The sequence below is a fragment of the Schistocerca gregaria genome, chromosome 1 (genome assembly GCF_023897955.1).
Source record: "Schistocerca gregaria isolate iqSchGreg1 chromosome 1, iqSchGreg1.2, whole genome shotgun sequence".
Lineage (NCBI taxonomy): Eukaryota > Metazoa > Arthropoda > Insecta > Orthoptera > Acrididae > Schistocerca > Schistocerca gregaria.
In genome coordinates, this window is record NC_064920.1 from 815663730 (window position 1) to 815682283 (window position 18554).

Below are 18554 nucleotides of genomic sequence, written 5' to 3' on the forward strand. Positions count from 1 at the left end.
CATTTTCAATTTTCCTTTGAACTGCTATGTATTTCTAATTTCTTGAATTTACTTTTCTGGAGAGTGTGATCCGCACTTCACATACTAGAAAAACTTACAATGGCCTACAAGAAAGTTGATTTCCTCCAAGGTCACTGTCAAGTTTTGCATCAGTCACTATTACACCATCCACAACAGGATCCTTCAATCCTGCAGCTCGACGGAGTGCTACCATCCAGTTTGCTCTAATACCAGACGTAACAGCTGATAGCACACACTGCTTGCTGTCCCATGTCTGTAACAAAATACAGCTCACATTAGCTACACAAGTATTGTACAAAATGGAGTAGCTTTTCAGTTAACAAGAGATATATGTCAATTACTTCCAGAAACTATGAAATTGAATTTAAAGCAACCATGCTGAATTGGTTTTAGAGGTTATGTTCAATGACAAACAAGACACTTCACAGTAATATTAAAGCTTTAAACATGGCTGCATTGTCAATGACCGTTACAAGGTAAAATTAAAACAATTGCAGCTCTTTTGTCACAAAAAATAATGTCTTTTTGAACTAGTTTTAGGCCACTTCTACGAGTGCCTTCAGCAGAAATAAAACCTTTAAAACTGGCATCTCACGTATGGCACGTGACAACAGTTTTAAATGTTTTATTTCTAAGGAAGGCACTCGTCGAAGTGGCAGCAATTGTTTTAATTTTACACTTCACAGTCATAAATTTCTCTCTAAGAGTCCAAAATATATTCTGAACACTTAGTCCATTTTTCTTAAATGGATAATTATGATTTTTCTTACACTTCTGGCAAACAAATGTGAATTTATGAATTTGCAATTTTTAAAGTAAAACTTAAGCTCATAGCATACAGCATTACAATGCTACATAAATAGCGCATATATAGAGCATACTTGAAATTAGTGTACTAAACAGATGAGACTGGAGGAAGAGATTAATAATGAACAAACAATACAACAAATTTATTACATCTTGCATAACGAGATGGTAGCATCCAAAAAACGTCTGGCAGTGAACGAGTAGCAACACGATGTGTGGTGCCCACAAAAAGTGCTGAGTTTCAACCTAACTGCTGAGCAGAGTGTCCGAAAGCATGGTGAAAAAGAGACATGGGACTAAGAGTGTGTGACAGCGCAAAAGATTTAATGGCATAAATTCAAGGGAACACAGAAAAAGTAAACAAGAATCCAAAATAAGCTAGCATGTGACTGACTTCTGAGTTCGCATAGCCAAAGCAGTGAAGTAGCACTGCCAAACGTGTGCAACTCTCACACGTCTTACAGTGGAGTCACAGATCACTCTGACACCTGATTGCAAACCACACCAGGTCTGATATGTGCTAGTCTGACAGAAATACCAAAAAATTCAAATCAATTTGTATAACTCTGAGGTAGAAACAGTGACAGGCTAGGTAGGAGAAAAAGGTATGAGTAATGCTGATCATCAACAGAAACTCTCATAATGTTCACAGTGCTATGCCCCATAGTCCAAACAGTGGGACTTTTGCAACTGATATTTGAAAGCATGGACAGAATGTAATATGTTAATGTTGCCACATTACTATTGCCACCTATATTTCTATAAGAGAGGCAAGACTGTGTGAAAATGCAATCTGAGCATTGGAGCATCATGCAAAATTAACATTCCCCATAGTGCTTTATATGACAGTATTATAGCAAAGTTTACATATGGAAAAAATCGTGTGCAGCTCTCATTGCACATAGTAATTAATGGTACTGCTACATAAACCTCTAGGAATACAAACAGTTTTCAGCTGAAAAAACAGTAACAAGATTTTTTAAAAAAACTGACACTTAGCTCTATTAGATGTGACAGTTCAATCAAAAAAACGCCTTTATAGCTTTTCAAAATTGACATGTACATACAGTGTTCTCACTTATTTCACAAAGCACATAAAAATTGCCAACAATACTATGGTCTCTTAAGGCAAGCAAGAATACTATCCATAAAATAAATTTTGATCATAAAATATAGACAAATGTATACTGACAATTTGAAGCAATATTTGTGAAATATCTAATTCTTTCACAGTTTACTATCATGAAACTACTTACATCTATTTGGAAGCCGTAATTTCTGGCCACTTGTACTTCAATCACATTGCTGACTCCATTCAAGTCAATTACACCATCCAGTATACCATTGTCTTCTGCTGTAGGATCTCTATAATACATCAAGGCAGCACCACGAAGAACAAACCAATGTTTATTCCATTCCTAAAACATGACGAAAAATAAACACATAAAAATTAAAATTGGTTCGGACAACAGAAAAAGGTGCCCTGGGCACATTCATTTTTTAACCTGAAAGTGAAGCCTGTTAGCCAACACCTTCAACAAAGAAAAGAAGAAATCACACACGAGAGGAACATGTAAATATACTTGAAAACAAAATTAAAGTGTGTCCATACAGGCTTCCACAACAAAAATGAACTTTTTTTTCCTTTTTCGTAGTCTTAATTTAATTATGCAGTTGTCCAGTTTATATATGCTTGCAGAAATGGCTAAAAGTTTTAAAAGGACAGCTAGATACAAATATAATAGCCATAGAAAACCTGATTTTTCTCCCAGCGCCTAAAAATGTTCGCACAAATTACAGAAATTCAGCCGGGGTAGCGTCTCTGACAACTGCTGTTGGTTAAGACATTACCATAAGTTCTTTGAACAGAAAATCAGTCTTATGAAGTCACAACAGAGACAGAAACACAGATAAAATGCACAGTCCTCCTCCTTTCACTATGACTTGGAACGTGCGTGTGTGTGTGTGTGTGTGTGTGTGTGTGTGTGTGTGTGTGTGTGTGTGTGTGTGTGTGTTTTGGTAACAATTTCCTTCAAAAAGCTTCATTGTTATGCTATTTATATGTCCTCCTTCATCCAGTTTTACACTGTCAGATTATCGCTATACAGAGCGAATCAACAATAACAAACAAATGCAGGATAACAAGTACCATACCATCCTTAATCAGTTTCACCATCCAGTCGCAATATGTGATTACATCAGGCCTTTTATGAGGTATTATGTGACTATTACAATGTCTTTATAATCATCATGAATATTGGTTATGTAGTAGTGAGACTATCACTTTGTAGTAGTGACAGTCTCACCACTACATAACCAATATTTACAATAATTATGGATGAACATACAGGAATAGAGAGATTGTCAGTCATACCTAACCTAACCAATAATTCTTACTGTAGGATAAACAATGATTGTGTTAATAGTAAGGGTAACAAAATATGAGGTGAGACACACAATACAAGAGAGATTAAAGTAGATGAACATAGAGAGAGTGGGCAAAGCAATGAAGATAAAATTATGGGAAAATGAGAATAAAAAAAAACCATTGATGATAGCCAATAGTTTGAAAAGTATGGAGAATGCTAAAATATGAGAGATAAATGGAAAGCCTGCTGAGAGTAATGGAACTGTAGTGAAAAGGGGAGGGATGTGGGTAGGGTGGAGAAAGTAGGGAGTAGGCAGGCAAGAGGGGTGAGAAAGAAAGGATAAATACATACAAGACAAGCTCTAATTAATGAAAGAAAGAAAATTTACGCAGTTACGTTCAGCTCCCTCTATAGAATTATGTGGTTGTGTCACTGGCTGAGGGGATTCAAATAAAAATTTTGGTACAGCAAGTGGACAGAAGCCATACATGTTGCACAACATTCTCTTCCGAATTACAGTACCTCTGCAAGCAGCTTGCCTGTACACATTTATCCATTTGTTTATTGTTTTTGTGCTCAACCTAACACAAAAATCCAGTGTCTTTACAGAATAGATCATTTAAGGGAGTGAAATATGCAATGCAAGTTAGGTGAAAAATGAGATGTGTTGGGAGAAACTGAAATGATCACAGGGGTAGACTCGTGGTGGGGGTTAAGACTGGCTGAACAGTGCTTACGCAACATCTTTTACTAAAGAGTTAGAAAGACTACAACATACATTTCAAACACTGTGAAGAGCGTTGTGGGCTATGAACACAATAGTGAGGACATTAATATATTTTAATTAGAATAATTTGTAGAGCTTATTTTTGAGATAAATTGAAGGAATATATACATATAAATATCACACCTTATTTGTACCCAATTTCATTAGCCAGCCTTTCTTGATATTCAGCAGTTCCTCTGCAGGGAGATCAACACGTAGCTCAGAATTTGGTGAATATCTTTGGCTTGAAAGGTCGAGTCCACAACCATCAGGATCTCCACGTACCTTGAAAAGCACAATAATCATTTATAAATATGAAAATACGTTATATAGTTTCAAAACATTCTCCATTTCATGCTTTGGAAATAAAATTACCAATACTGATGACTAAAGAGTAGAATGGGCTATGAAATCTATTGCAAAATCTGATAGAAAAAGACTGAACAAGTCAATATCAGAAGTACTAACATATTTAATACTGAATGTGAACATTCTTGGCAATGATCATCAAGTACTGATTTTTGTTAATGATAGAACAAAGTTGGATTATCCATATTTCACAGGTCACTTTGCACTGCATTGCATTTGAAACTCTTCCAATAGACAAAAAGGACTGGTAATTACTGAAAGCACAGCATATTTCTCAGAACTTTTAAGAAGTAAATTTTTCCAGAAAAATGATTGGTTTATCTGCATACACATTCAATTAGTTTCTGTCAATTATGAAAAGGAGATTAACATTAAAAATTTTGTTTCTTAAGCAAAGCACTGTTAATATAAAGGAAAAGGAAATTAGTGCAATATAAATTCCACTTGCATAATAGGTACTAACATTTGATTTTTCCCGTAATAGTTTATCATCTCTGGTGTCAGCTTCTGTCATTCCTCGCAATGCAGGGTTGATAAATGGTTTCTTCGTTTGATCTTTTAGTTGCTGTTCTTCCTCACTACATTCACCATCTCGAGTAGGCTTCAAGCTGCTGGCTTTATGGAGGTAGAGACTACTGGCAATAGGAGCATTTCGCTTGTAGCGGACCCTTGTTATAGAGTCTGCAATATCCTTAAGTTTTTCATCTCTTTTGCTCTCACTATCATAATTATCAAACAGTATCCTCCGAGATGAGTCCGTTTTATCTGTTGGAATATGAAACCATGATTTTAAGCACACACTTAAATAATTACAAGACACCAATACATTTACCGAGTTACAAAAAAAAAGTTTCAAATGTGTGTGAATTCCTAAGGGACCAAACTGCTTAAGTCACCGGTCCTTAGACTTACATTCTCTCTCTCTCTCTCTCTCTCTCTCTCTCTCTCTCTCTCTCTCTCTCTCTCTCTCTCTCACACACACACACACACACACACACACACACACACACGCGCGCACACACGCGCGCGCTCGCACAGTCCGTGACATGACGCCTCAAACCACACGGCCACTCCGTGCGGCCACCCAGTTACAAAATACAGGGTTTATAAATAACAGAACACCAGCAGAAGGACGGATAGAACTAAGAGGGATGTATGAATATACATCACTTGTGGGACAGTTAATAATCTGATCTCCTTTCTACACAGGTTTATTTTCTGTGGGTATTTCCTGCAAACAACTGACTAAATAGTCTTTCCCTCTCCTTCCTGAAGAAGCAACCATCGGTTGCAAAAGCTAGTAATTTGTGTGTGTGTTTGTGTGTTTTGTTCATGTGCCTGTCTGCCGGCGCTTTCCCGCTTGGTAAGTCTTGGAATCTTTGTTTTTGACTAAATAGTACAATATATATTGGCTGTTGTAAGTGATTCTGAACTAACAGTCTGACATTTGAATCTTTTTGCATTTGTAGTACCATCTTTTTATTCAAACATGTATGTTCCCTTCCCTCCCATTCCTCTGTCCACTGATCCCATATTCTGGAGAGACAATCACATTTAATTTTCACTATGACCTCATTTTAGAGCTATGGGTTTTCATCATCATATGAAGGTCTTTAATATACAACGATACTGTTCTCGTGTAACGTGCATGTTTAGTGACTGTGCCTGATTAATGGTGTGTTTCCAGGTATTCTGCCAAGTTGTTGTTTCCACTTTATCCAACAGGTTTTTGAGGACTGACCTAGCTGTTTTCTTCGTGTGCTGTGAGTTTTGCTGTTAACACATTCAGAGCCAAACTTGCAGCACCTGAAGAAGACGACGACAGGGTTGGTGTTGAAATTTTGTGCAGAAAATTGAAAGAACAACTTTGAAGAACACCCAGAATCACACCATTAATCAATAATGTTAAGGAAAATGTGTGTGTTTTCTATGGCACTAAGCTAACTGCCAGTGCCAGTATCTGGGATGTTGAGAACCAATTGTGGGCCAGCTTGCCTCAGGAGAGGATATAAATGTTTTATGCCACCTTCCCCAATCTAATCAGCTCTTGCATCCAAGCCAGAGGGGGTGCAATATCATACTGATAAATGGGCTAACACTGCCAAGTATTTTATAAATTTGCCTCGATATTGTTATCACTGAAATAATATGACATATCCTAACTGAGAAGTAGTTTCATTCATTTCATGCGCCACTTCTTGATGCTTCACTTTTTTTGTGAGACAGTGCATGTGTGTACCATGCGTCACAAAATTTTCAACCATGGAACTGCAGCAGTTTTCTTATGTTATGGGATGTGCCCAATGGGCTATGGCCCAAAGAGGAGGATACTACAATACACTTCATGTTTTCCGTGCCAGTCTGAAAGTTTCAAATTCAATTTTCTACATGATTTTAACTATAATTGAGTGATAATCTGAGGCTTTCCACTAATACTTTCAGAGGCCAATTTTGATCTCTATTCTGACAGCTCCTTGTGTTAGATAACGTTAAGTTAATAATGAGCACTTTGAACAACTACCGTGCCTCTCAACCATTAAATGATCTTAATATTACAGAATAATAATATCACCACCACTACCCTGATCAGTTTTACATTCTGAAAATAGATACGTCTCCTAAAAATTACATGGATGTCATGATGTCTACTGGAGACAAGTGTGAACAGTCTTAACTCCAATGAATACTACACAGTTCAGAGTTCAGCTTATAAATATACTTCAAAATCGGTAATAGCACTCTCGTAATATAACACATTAATTTAATATCTTACCGGACCTATGTGGATATGTAAAAAACACACACACACACACACAATTCTCTCTCTCTCTCTCTCTCTCTCTCTCTCTCTCTCTCTCTCTCTCTCTCTCTCTCTCTCAGCTTTTAAAAACATAAGGCAGATTAAATTACGAGAATACAATGAAATTATCTTGGCAAAGCTTTACTTTTAAAGAAATTGCAGAATTTTATTTTAGATTTCACCTTGTATATCAGCTGATGCCATTTTCCTTTCTCGCCACGAAGGAAGAATACCAGGTACACCAGAGAAATCTTCTGAGAAACTTCGGGCTGACTTTACTCCTCGTTTCTCTCTATTTACAACACGTCTAGTTCGACTCTTTTCCTCTGTTTGTATTTTATCCCTTGTTGGTGGTGATGCTGATGACACAGGTTTGTCACCATACCCTTTATTGAACAAAGTAGTAAATATTAATTTCACAGTTATGTATAAAATGTACAAATTATTTATGGACAATGTATGAAAAGATAGAGTGCCACTTACCATAAAGAAGAAATGTCAAGTTAACAGACAGGCACGATTAAAAGACACTCACATACAGCTTTCAGCCACAGCCTTCATCAGTAAAGAGTGTCTCCAATGAGGTGTCCTCTTTACTGATGAAGGCTGTGGCTAAAAGCTATCTGTGAGTGTCTTAATTGTGCTTGTCTGCAGTCTATCTTTTTCTACAATGTTGATGTTCCTACCTGGAGTTTCCACTGTTTGATTTAAATTATTTATGGAACATTCCTACAGTACTTGGAAGAACATAGGGCACATTAAAAACTGCACTATACATAATTGTTATTTCATTACAATATTTATTTTATAGTTCATAGTGAAATTCTACACAGAACCAATAAAGACAGAAAACTAACATTACTTTAAATTCTCATGGTCAGTAAACACGTCACAGAATCGTTAATAATCATATGTAGTCACATCATTGCTGAAGTAGCAGCCAGTTAATATTTTTCTTACCATAAGACAGAATGCTTGTTGCAAAAAGTGTAATTATTCCCCATCAACATTCCACTGACTCCTATCTCCCCTCTGACTCGCTCTCTTTTTACCTATTCATCACATTCACCAGTTATTTTGTCCACATAACATAAAATGTCTGTATCAGTACTAACATGTATACTGTTTTGTTATGTACATTCTTGTACTTCTAATCTGTATAATTTAATGTAAGATTTATTTTTCACAGCTTCTTTGAGATTGCATTATACTCGTGTTTCCATACAGATATACACAGCAGTTGTAAAAGGTCAGAGCGGCTGGTCCCAGCGGAGGTTCGAGTCCTCCCTCGGGCATGGGTGTGTGTGTGTCTTTGTCCTTAGGATAATTTAGGTTAAGTAGTGTGTAAGCTTAGGGACTGATGACCTTAGCCGTAAAGTCCCGTAAGATTTCACACACACATATTTGTAAAAGGTCATTATCTTTGTCCAAACAGTCTTTGTACAGCTATAAACTCGCACCGATGGATCTGCAGCTGATGGTCTAATGGCTAGTGTTGCTGCCTCTGGATCACGGGGTTTCGGGTTTGATTCCCGGCCGGGTTGGGAATTTTCTCGGCCCGGGGACTGGGGGTTTGTGTTGTCATCATTTCATCATAGTCATTGTCAACATCATTTGTGACAGTGGCTAGATTGGCCTGGGTCAAAATAGGACTGTGTAAGAATGGGATCTTTGTATAGGCGCTGATGACTGCACAATTGAGTGCCACCAAACATCATCATCATCATCATCATCATCATCATCATCATCATCATCATCAAACTGATGATGTGTGGCCACACTGCTTAGTCGTAAGTTGCTGAGAATGGCCTCGGAAGCCATGGTCAGTTCACAACTAATTTTAAAATAAATGTTATTGTGGAACATAAATACTGCGCATTTCAGTTTTTAATATGTATAGATTATTTTTACGTACTATATAGATATGTTGATAGTACTAAATGTAAAATGGGAAATCTAATTGCACTATTATGTCTAAATCATTGTGCTAACAGACACATCATGTCCAAAAGCAGAAGTGGTTCACTTGTAAACACATGGGTGTGCATGAATGAATGTTTGTACTCATTTCACAACAAAATTTTATTACCTTTGGTTGTTTCTGTTGTTGGTGAGGCGTGCAACTCTGATGGGATGATGGTTGATTTTGGTGAAGTCACATCTCTTGTTGGTATCACATCTGCTTCACTCGTAGTCCATTTACGCTGTGGTGCTGGAGGAGGCTGTCGTAAAGGTTCAGTATGACAGCTGTTGAAGCGTGGTCGTGTGTCGCTTGGAGTAGTTGCTAGTAATGAAAAATGTACGAAATGTGGGCTTTATTACAACAGTGATTTTCATACATCTAGTGCACAAGTTACATTAAGCAAGTCAACATACCAACTCCTCTGTATAACTTTGTAAAAACAAATAATAATCAAGCTAACACTCACCTCTGACAGACTGTGTAGGTGGAAGTATACTTGATGACTGACCTCCAGGAAATGTTGCATTCCTTTTGTGCCGCCCCTGTAAAAATAGCAGGAATCCATTTAAATGAACTTTAATGTAAGCTTTTTGTAGCTCTGTGAATATGAGCTGCTTGTTAATGTCACACATTATGCTAATTAGAGAACACTTCAGAAAGGAGGGTGGGAGGAGTGGGTGCGTCACATCGTTATGTGCAAAAAACGAAGGTATAAAAATAAAAATACCTTCCCGAGATCCAAAAAATTAGCATTTAATGCTCGTGTTTACACTTTTCCGAAACAGGGCAGTGGCTCTCCCAGTACCTAGCACCGATCTTTATCCAATATAATAGAAAGTACTATATGACAGTAATTGTGAATCATTAATCTCAGATGTCAGAAGATTGTGTAATTAGGAAATGTGTAATGAATATCAGAAAGACTGGCTAGTATGAAGTTATCATAATGTCAACAACAACAATAATGTCGACAACAACAACAACAACAACAACAACAACAACAACAACAACAACAACAACAATAATAATAATAATAATAACAAAATATTTACAAATATAATAAGCTACTAATCCACTAAATAAAACCTCTGATGCTGCACTATTCCTCTCAACATAAAGCGAAGTTTATTAAACGCTATCACTATTCAAGTTGCAACTCAGGCAATGTGAAATTTAAAAACTTTCTGTACAAGGTAAAATGAAATGCAATTGTTGTAAAACTGTAATTTTGTCCACTAACAATATCACTAGTGGTAAGCTAGGTCATGATAATCCTAATCAGAAATAAACACAGTATCTTATACTTACAGCACTTGCACTGCACTAAAATTCATATACACTGTTGTACTTCATCAAAGATCCTAAATTATTTCACTCTGAAAAATCAAGTGGTCTGAAGATGGAAGTGAGGAGCCACCAAGCTACCAGCAGAGACTGCATGATGAGCCTTGACACAGACAGGAACTATCCAATTTGGCCTTATCCCAGATGGCAAGTGCTCTATCATTCAACAATTACATGACCCAACAGCTGATATGAACAGTAATTTCAGTCTTCCTCTATTCTAACTGGTAGGAACGTATCACCATTTCAGTTTCAGTGTCTGTACTTAAATGTATTGTATGTGAAATACAGTTATTTAATTGTTTCACGTAACAGCCACAGCTTTGGCTCTTTTGTGAATATCTGAATAAATACCAAAATATCTGAGTTGCAAGTAACACTCTACATATGATGACAATTATTTTAAAACAGATAAAAAAGGTTAAGAATTAAAGTCAAGGAAATAAAAAATGTGGTAGAGATAATGTCTGACACTTTCATTTATTTCACTTCACTGCTAAATGAGGAACAGATTTCAAGTTTGTTATCTTGTATTATACACTGTCCCATGAGGAATTGTCAATAGTCGGGGATATGACAGGAACAATCATTTGAAGCAAGGAACATATGCCCCATTCCAAATGGTTTACACAACAGAACACATTTAATGTATATTTGTTTTTGTGCCTGTGATGTGGGTGTTTGTTTCTTACCTACCCACCCCTTTGACATTTTATTCTAGCCCAACTTAACTTGTTGCTTTCAGCCTCTTTACTCGGGATATATTTCTGTCATTTTAGTCCACTGGATGCACAGTTGTCCTCTGTGTGTTGTGAGTGAAGTAGTGTGATGGACTGAGAATGTATCAAACAGAAATATTGGTTAACTGCATGCCACACATCTACACTAATCAAAAATATGTAGATATGTTGCATGTTTAAGACTCGTGCGATGCCAATATTCCTGCTGCATAAAGAATACTGTCCGCGCTTTCCAAAAAATAAAATTCCTCATTGTAGTGTGTTTACCAGAGTTTTTAGACAATGCATGAAACAGGTATTCTTTCAAGTTCCCCATTTTTTTCTGAATGTGTAATTCTACAACCTGTATAGTAAGCGCAACGAATTGTTTAAATGGTGCAGCATGGTTCTACTACTAGCACACAGTGACTTTCTGCACTTATCAATGTGTGGCAAACATTACAAGCTGAAAACTTGAACCCATTTCACAGAAAGCATGTCCACTATCTACAGAATGGCAACAATGGCACATGGCATGAATTTTGTCACTGGTTAAATAGCAGTCATCACTTGCTTCCATTGATACTATTCACTTCTGAGGCCATGTCTACATGTAATGTTATCCCCATATGGTCATTACAGAGTGAGCCCTGCTACTATTTCCACTCCAGTCCTATATTGGACAACTGTCTTTTTTTGCCCAGATATGAAGTCTATTTTTACTACATAAAGAAACTGGTCACAATTAACAAACAGCCCTTGATCAAAATTGGCAGATTATAACAAGACCAGGATGGTATGAAGCAATGTGCAATTGGAATACTAGAAATCCAGGAAATAAGAATCGGGGTTGAGAACATGATGGATAGGAATACTTAACTTAATGCTATTTGTGCAAGAGAACTGAGCATTATGCACATGAATTAATGAAGGATACATCAAAAGGCAAAACTTCTAGCATCATACACCGGTGAGCTTTGAAGTGAGGAATATGGATGAATAAAACCATGGTTATTAATATATGAAAATTGCAAAAAGTTAAAGCATAGCATGCTACAATATGATCAAAAAGTCTAGTTGTAATAACAGTATAAGCTGGTCGCAAGTGAACTTACAGTAAGATTACAATACTTAATGCAGATACTGTCTGGGAGGTTGAAGATCAAGCAGTTGAGAATATACACAGCTTTCACCATTTGGGCTGAATGTATAAGGGAAGCTACAGATGAACAAGAGCATAATGAACAGGTATCAGATACTGCAGAAGCTATCACACAATGCAAGTACAACTTCGTGCAAGACAGTCTGTATACAGCTGGAAGAAGACGTATGAAAAATTTAAAAAGGCATCAGGGGCACAGAAAGTGACATTTAGTTGGGATACATAGATCAAGACTAGAGATGCTTAAGCATATTGAATCAATTTCAAGCATTATACATAAGAGAATTCCAGGGTATGTTGTTAAGATGGATGATGATAACATGTTGACCACGAAATATGGAACAAAACATGCTTAAAAGCAAACAATTGGATGTAAAAATTAAAGCAGGACTGGAGTGCAAAAGGAATAAGTAAAACAATTTATCTGCAGCAAAATGATGGAAGATGATACGTGGACTGACAGTATAATCAAAATTAAGATCACATACGCAGAGAGAAAGAAATGCAAGAGAATAGAGGTATTGTGGTGGAGGAGGAAAAGAAAACAGGTGTGCTGTTTATGCTATAATTGTTGCAGATACATTTATTTCATTCTGTGCAGATAGTTTTACTGAGTTCTAATGTAAAAATAAGAAACACCACTGTAATGCTCAACATCACTGAAAATGGCAAAGAATCAGTTAGAAATCTTTATCTGGCATCAGAAGTCGCTTAGTGATTATGTTGAACTTGCATTTATAAGAATACATAACCAGTTTCTTTTTATGGAAAACCGCATTTGGATACAACATGTAAGGACAATGTTACAGTTGTAAGTGGTGGTATACTTACCTACACTTTGATTGTACGACCTCTTGGTGACATGATCAGTATTTGCTACTTGTGGTAAGACTCTTTAACAGTTTTCCAACTTAAAATGTATGAACGCCCCTGAATTTTAACCACTTTAACTATCTATGTCCTAACAAATATTAAATTTTCAGATGTGACTCAGATGTTCTGAGATTTTGGTTTCTTTCTTTTTACTCAAGCATCTCCTTTTGTCTCTCATTCTAACACCATCATTTCCTTTTACACCTACTCTGAGGTAGTTAAAATCTCTTCCTTCATTCGATATTCCTGAATGTTCCCTCTCTTTCTCTGTGCAATTTACAAAATAATGAGTATGAATGAATAAATGAAATTGTAAATTATGGGTCAAAATGCTAGCTGTTGGTGGATGTACAGGACAAGATGATATTAGAATAACTGCAATGTTGTTGTTGTTGTTGTTGTTGTTGTTGTTGTCTCCAGACCTGAGACTGGTTTGATGCAGTTCTCCATGCTACTCTATCCTGTGCAAGCTTCTTCGTCTCCCAGTACCTACTGCACCCTACATCCTGAATCTGCTTAGTGTATTCATCTCTTGGTCTCCCTCTATGATTTTTACCCTCCACGCTGCCCTCCAATACTAAATTGGTGATCCCTTGATGCCTCAGAACATGTCCTAGTCAAGTTGTGCCACAAACTCCTGTTCTCCCCAATTCTATTCAATACCTCCTTAGTAGTTATGTGATCTAGCCATCTAATCTTCAGCATTCTTCTGTAGCACCACATTTCGAAAGCTTCTATTCTCTTCTTGTCCAAACTATTTATTGTCCACGTTTCACTTCCATACATGGCTACACTCCATACAAATACTTTCTGAAATGACTTCCTGACATTTAAATCTATACTCGATGTTAACATTTTCCTCTTCTTCAGAAACACTTTCCTTGCCATTGCCAGTCTACATTTTATATCCTCTCTACTTCGACCATAATCAGTTATTTTGCTCCCCAAATAGCAAAACTCCTTTACTACTTTAAGTGTCTCATTTCCTAATCTAATTCCCTCAGCATCACCCGATTTAACTCGACTACATTCCATTATCCTCGTTTTGCTTTTGTTGATGTTCATCTTATACCCTCCTTTCAAGACAGTGTCCATTCTGTTCAACTACTCTTCCAAGTCTTTTGCTGTCTCTGACAGAATTACAATGTCATCGGCGAACCTCAAGGTTTTATTTCTTCTCCATGGATTTTAATACCTACTCTGAACTTTTCTTTTGTTTCCTCTATTGCTTGCTCAATATACAGATTGAATAACATCAGGGAGAGGCTAGGCTACAGCACTGTCTTACTCCCTTCCCAACCACTGCTTCCCTTTCATGTCCCTTGACTCTTATAACTGCCATCTGGTTTCTGTACAAATTGCAAATAGTCTTTCGCGCCCTGTACTTTACCCCTGCTACCTTCAGAATTTGAAAGAGAATATTCCAGTCAACATTGTCAAAAGCTTTCTCTAAGTCTACAAATGCTAGAAACTTAGGTTTGCCTTTCCTTAATCTTTCTTTTAAAATAAGTCGTAGGGTCAGTATTGCCTCACGTGTCCCAACATTTCTACGGAATCCAAACTTATCTTCCCCGAGGTCGGCTTCTATCAGTTTTTCCATTCGTCTGTAAAGAATTCGCGTTAGTATGTTGGAGCTATGACTTATTAAACTTATAGTTCGTAATTTTCACATCTGTCAACACCTGCTTTCTTTGGGATTGGAATTATTATATTCTTCTTGAAGTCTGAGGATATTTCGCCTGTATCATACATCTTGCTCACCAGATGGTAGAGTTTTGTCAGGACTGGCTCTCCCAAGGCCGTCAGTAGTTCTAATGGAATGTTGTCTATTCCCGGGGTCTTGTTTCGACTTAGGTCTTTCAGTGCTCTGTCAAACTCTTCACGCAGTATCATATCTCCCATTTCATCTTCATCTACCTCCTCTTCCATTTCCATAATATTGTCCTCAATAAACATCGTCCCTTTATAAACCCTCTATATACTCCCTCCACCTTTCTGCTTTCCTATTCTTTGCTTAGAACTGGGTTTCCATCTGAGCTCTTTATGTTCATGCAAGTGGTTCTCTTTTCTCCAAAGGTCTCTAATTTTCCTGGATCTATCTTAACCCTCGTGAGATAAGCCTCTACATCCTTACATTTGTCCTCTAGCCAACCCTGATTAGCTATTTTGCACTTCCTGTTGATCTCATTTTTGAGGCGTTTGTATTCCTTTTTGCCTGCTTCATTTACTGCATTTTTGTATTTTCTCCTTTCATCAATTAAATTTACTATCTCTTCTGTTACCCAAGGATTTCTACTAGCCCTTATCTTTTTACCTACTTGATGCTCTGCTGCCTTCACTATATCATTCCTCAAAGCTACCCGTTCTTCTTCTACTGTATTTATTTCCCCCATTCCTATAAATTGTTCCCTTATGCTCTCCCGGAAACTCTGTACAACCTCTGGTTCTTTCAGTTTATCCAGGTGCCATCTCCTTAAATTCCCACCTTTTTGCAGTTTCTTCAGTTTTAATCTACAGTTCACAACCAATAGATTGTGGTCATAGTCCACATCTGCCCCTAGGAATGTCTTACAATTTAAAACCTGGTTGCTAAATCTCTGTCTTACCATTATATAATCGAGCTGAAACCTTCTAGTACCTCCAGGGTTCTTCCATGTATACAACATAACTGCAATAGGCTAGTTATATAGGCCTATATCTAAATACGGTTCTAGAAGTAGGTATATCCATACTAATACATTTGCATAAAATTTAATATCTCTAGATGTACATGCCTTGGATCTTGGGTAAACTGACAGTCCATCTGCCCACCAACGGCATTCTTCACGGCTGGTGCCTTTGACGAAATGAACGCCATCAGGTGCTGTGATTGCTAGACTAAATGCATTCCCCGTCACTTTCTCAGCATCTGCCACTTCCAGCACCTTGTTCATATCAATGCTTGCCTGGGGTACTGTGTCGGGCTGCAACATAAGTAACAAATAGTGTCAACATTAATTATGTAAGACAAACATCTAGATCATGTTGTTGAATATTGCATGTTTATCGTTCTGTAATTTTGAAAATTTGAGGGACTGCTTTGAATGAAGTCACGTGACTGGAGAAAAAAAACCCTTCAGGTAAATGAATCAATTGAATTCTGACATGCTACACTGCAACAGACATGCTAAACTGCAACACAAAAATCAAGAATAAGAGACTGTCCAATTAACTAATTTTCAAAACTAACACTGCTCAGCAGCAACAGCCACCAGCAAAGTCTGAGCCTTTGACTTAACAAAATAACGTTGCACACCACACAGAAATGTTTTCTGTAGACTTTTTTATATTTAAGTTAAGCTCATTAGCAGAAATACTGATATCTTCAAACATTTTACCGATTCTGGCCTAAGAAACAAAAGAAAGAAAATATTGACTGTGAGGATGGAAATGACGTCCATGGAGGATTCCTATGTTGGATATATCAACTTCGCATATTGTTTCCTCACTGGTAGAAAGGCGGCTATCAAACCGACAGTTGGTTTGAACAAAACATGTTCTATGTTAACATTTGGAAAGTTCTGGCGCTACTCACGTATGCGGGAGAGTGACTACGTACTTGCTAAAAGAAGGTGGTAACTTATCATCGGTACCAACACAAAGTTTTAGTCAGGTATTCGTGGAACTCTTAAAGATACAAAGTAAAATGATATTACAAAAATTAGTTGAAATGCTCATGCACATAACAGTGTACGAAAATTAGTAAAATTATATCACGTAACATCTAATCGTCTATAGCCCCTCATAACGTAAGTGGTAAAACAAACTACACCTTTTCTGTACAAATGGCATACTGCAACAACAGGCTGTTAGAAAATGTCGATCTTCGTGTTTGGCAACATTTAGGATTCTACAGTTTCACGACGAATTCACTTGTACTCATCCTAGCAAGAAGAGGAGAAACGCGCATACTGCTTCTAGACAACCTATAACAACAATCTCGCAAGTTTTAAATTCCACTCCAAAATCTACTACCTCAGTGACATTATTATTATTGTTGTTGTTGGGTTTGTTGTATAGTACACACAATTATGGAACGTATAATGCACAGAATAAATTAATATAAGAATCAATAATCACCCCAATGATTTCCGATTATCCTCGCGGCTTTAACTACGGAACCCACAAACAAGTGAGAGTGCGAAGTTGATTCATGATAGTACGTGACGTCTACCGTAGCAAGCTAACTGGTGTCTAAGAGGGAGAAATTGTGCCTTCTTTATTTTCGCAGTGATTGTCTGTATACTCTACACCCTTGCCTTCACAATTCAGTAAACACGATATTCACAAAGCTAGCAGTCCCATCTTCGAACGTGGTAAAAAGCAATGTGACGACGGTTTAAAGGATGGTGGGAGAAAAATGCGAAAGGAAAGAAACAGATGCGCAAAGTTGCGTACCCACAGCGTTACCGTTTGTATCTTGTCAGGTGCACGGGCGTCTACAGAAACTGTCAGTGCTCATGATAACTTTTTGTTGTGGGCGGTAAAGTGATTCAATTTATACAAAACATTCGCGTTTTCGAGAACGTTTTATACAATAGTGCCGTTGCGAAAAACTTTGTTCTCAAAGTGATTTCAGTTTCTCAACTACTTAAGCAGCTCTATTTGGAGGTGGATTGTTTAGTCGATTGTCTTAAAACAACTCAAGAGACGCTGCTTTACAAGATGGTCTTCTAGGACATATGTTGAGGCAGCTCTTTAGAACTTAGCATATGTACACAAGGTGTCGTGTATTACACTGAAGGCAAGTGTCATGGGATAGTGATATGCACAGATACAGATGGCGGTAGTGTCGCGTACACGAGGTATAAGGCATTGTCGAAGCGGTCATTTGTACTCGTGTGATTCTTGTGACAAGGTTTCCGATGTGATTATGGCCGCACGACCGGAATTAACAAATTTAGAATTCGAAATGGTATTTGGAGCTAGACTTACGGGATATTCCGCTTCGGAAATCACTAGGGAATTCTATATTCCGAAATCCACGGTGTCAAGAGTGTGCCAAGAATAACAAATTCTAGACATCACCCCTCACCACGGACAACGCAATGGCAACGGCCTTTACTTAACGACCGAGAGCAGCGGAGTTTGCGGAGGGTTGTCATTGCCAATACACAAGTAACATTGCATGAAATATCCGCAGGAATCAATCTGGGACGTACGACGAACTTATCCGTCAGAATAGTGCAGGGAACTGTGGCAGCAGACGACCGACGCGAGTGTCTAGTAACAGCACGACACCGCCTACAGCTCCACTCCTGCGCTAATGACCATATCGGTTGTCCCCTATACGACTGCAAAAGCATCGTTTACTCAGATGTC

At 37.5% G+C, this 18554-nt stretch overlaps 1 protein-coding gene across 3 annotated transcripts in view; it reads right to left on the reverse strand.

Annotated features, from left to right (window-relative positions):
• Window positions 1-18554, reverse strand: part of LOC126270867 (protein outspread) — a 705494-nt gene that overhangs the window by 73913 nt on the left and 613027 nt on the right. For all 3 annotated transcript variants that reach the window (XM_049974105.1, XM_049974106.1, XM_049974107.1), the window contains exons 4-11: window positions 15968-16156; window positions 9562-9637; window positions 9222-9416; window positions 7315-7518; window positions 4796-5097; window positions 4108-4248; window positions 2085-2246; window positions 99-274 (exon numbers count right to left, since the gene is read on the reverse strand). In XM_049974105.1, the coding sequence (XP_049830062.1) occupies window positions 99-274; window positions 2085-2246; window positions 4108-4248; window positions 4796-5097; window positions 7315-7518; window positions 9222-9416; window positions 9562-9637; window positions 15968-16156 (1445 nt within the window). The remainder of the gene's footprint in view (window positions 1-98; window positions 275-2084; window positions 2247-4107; window positions 4249-4795; window positions 5098-7314; window positions 7519-9221; window positions 9417-9561; window positions 9638-15967; window positions 16157-18554) is intronic.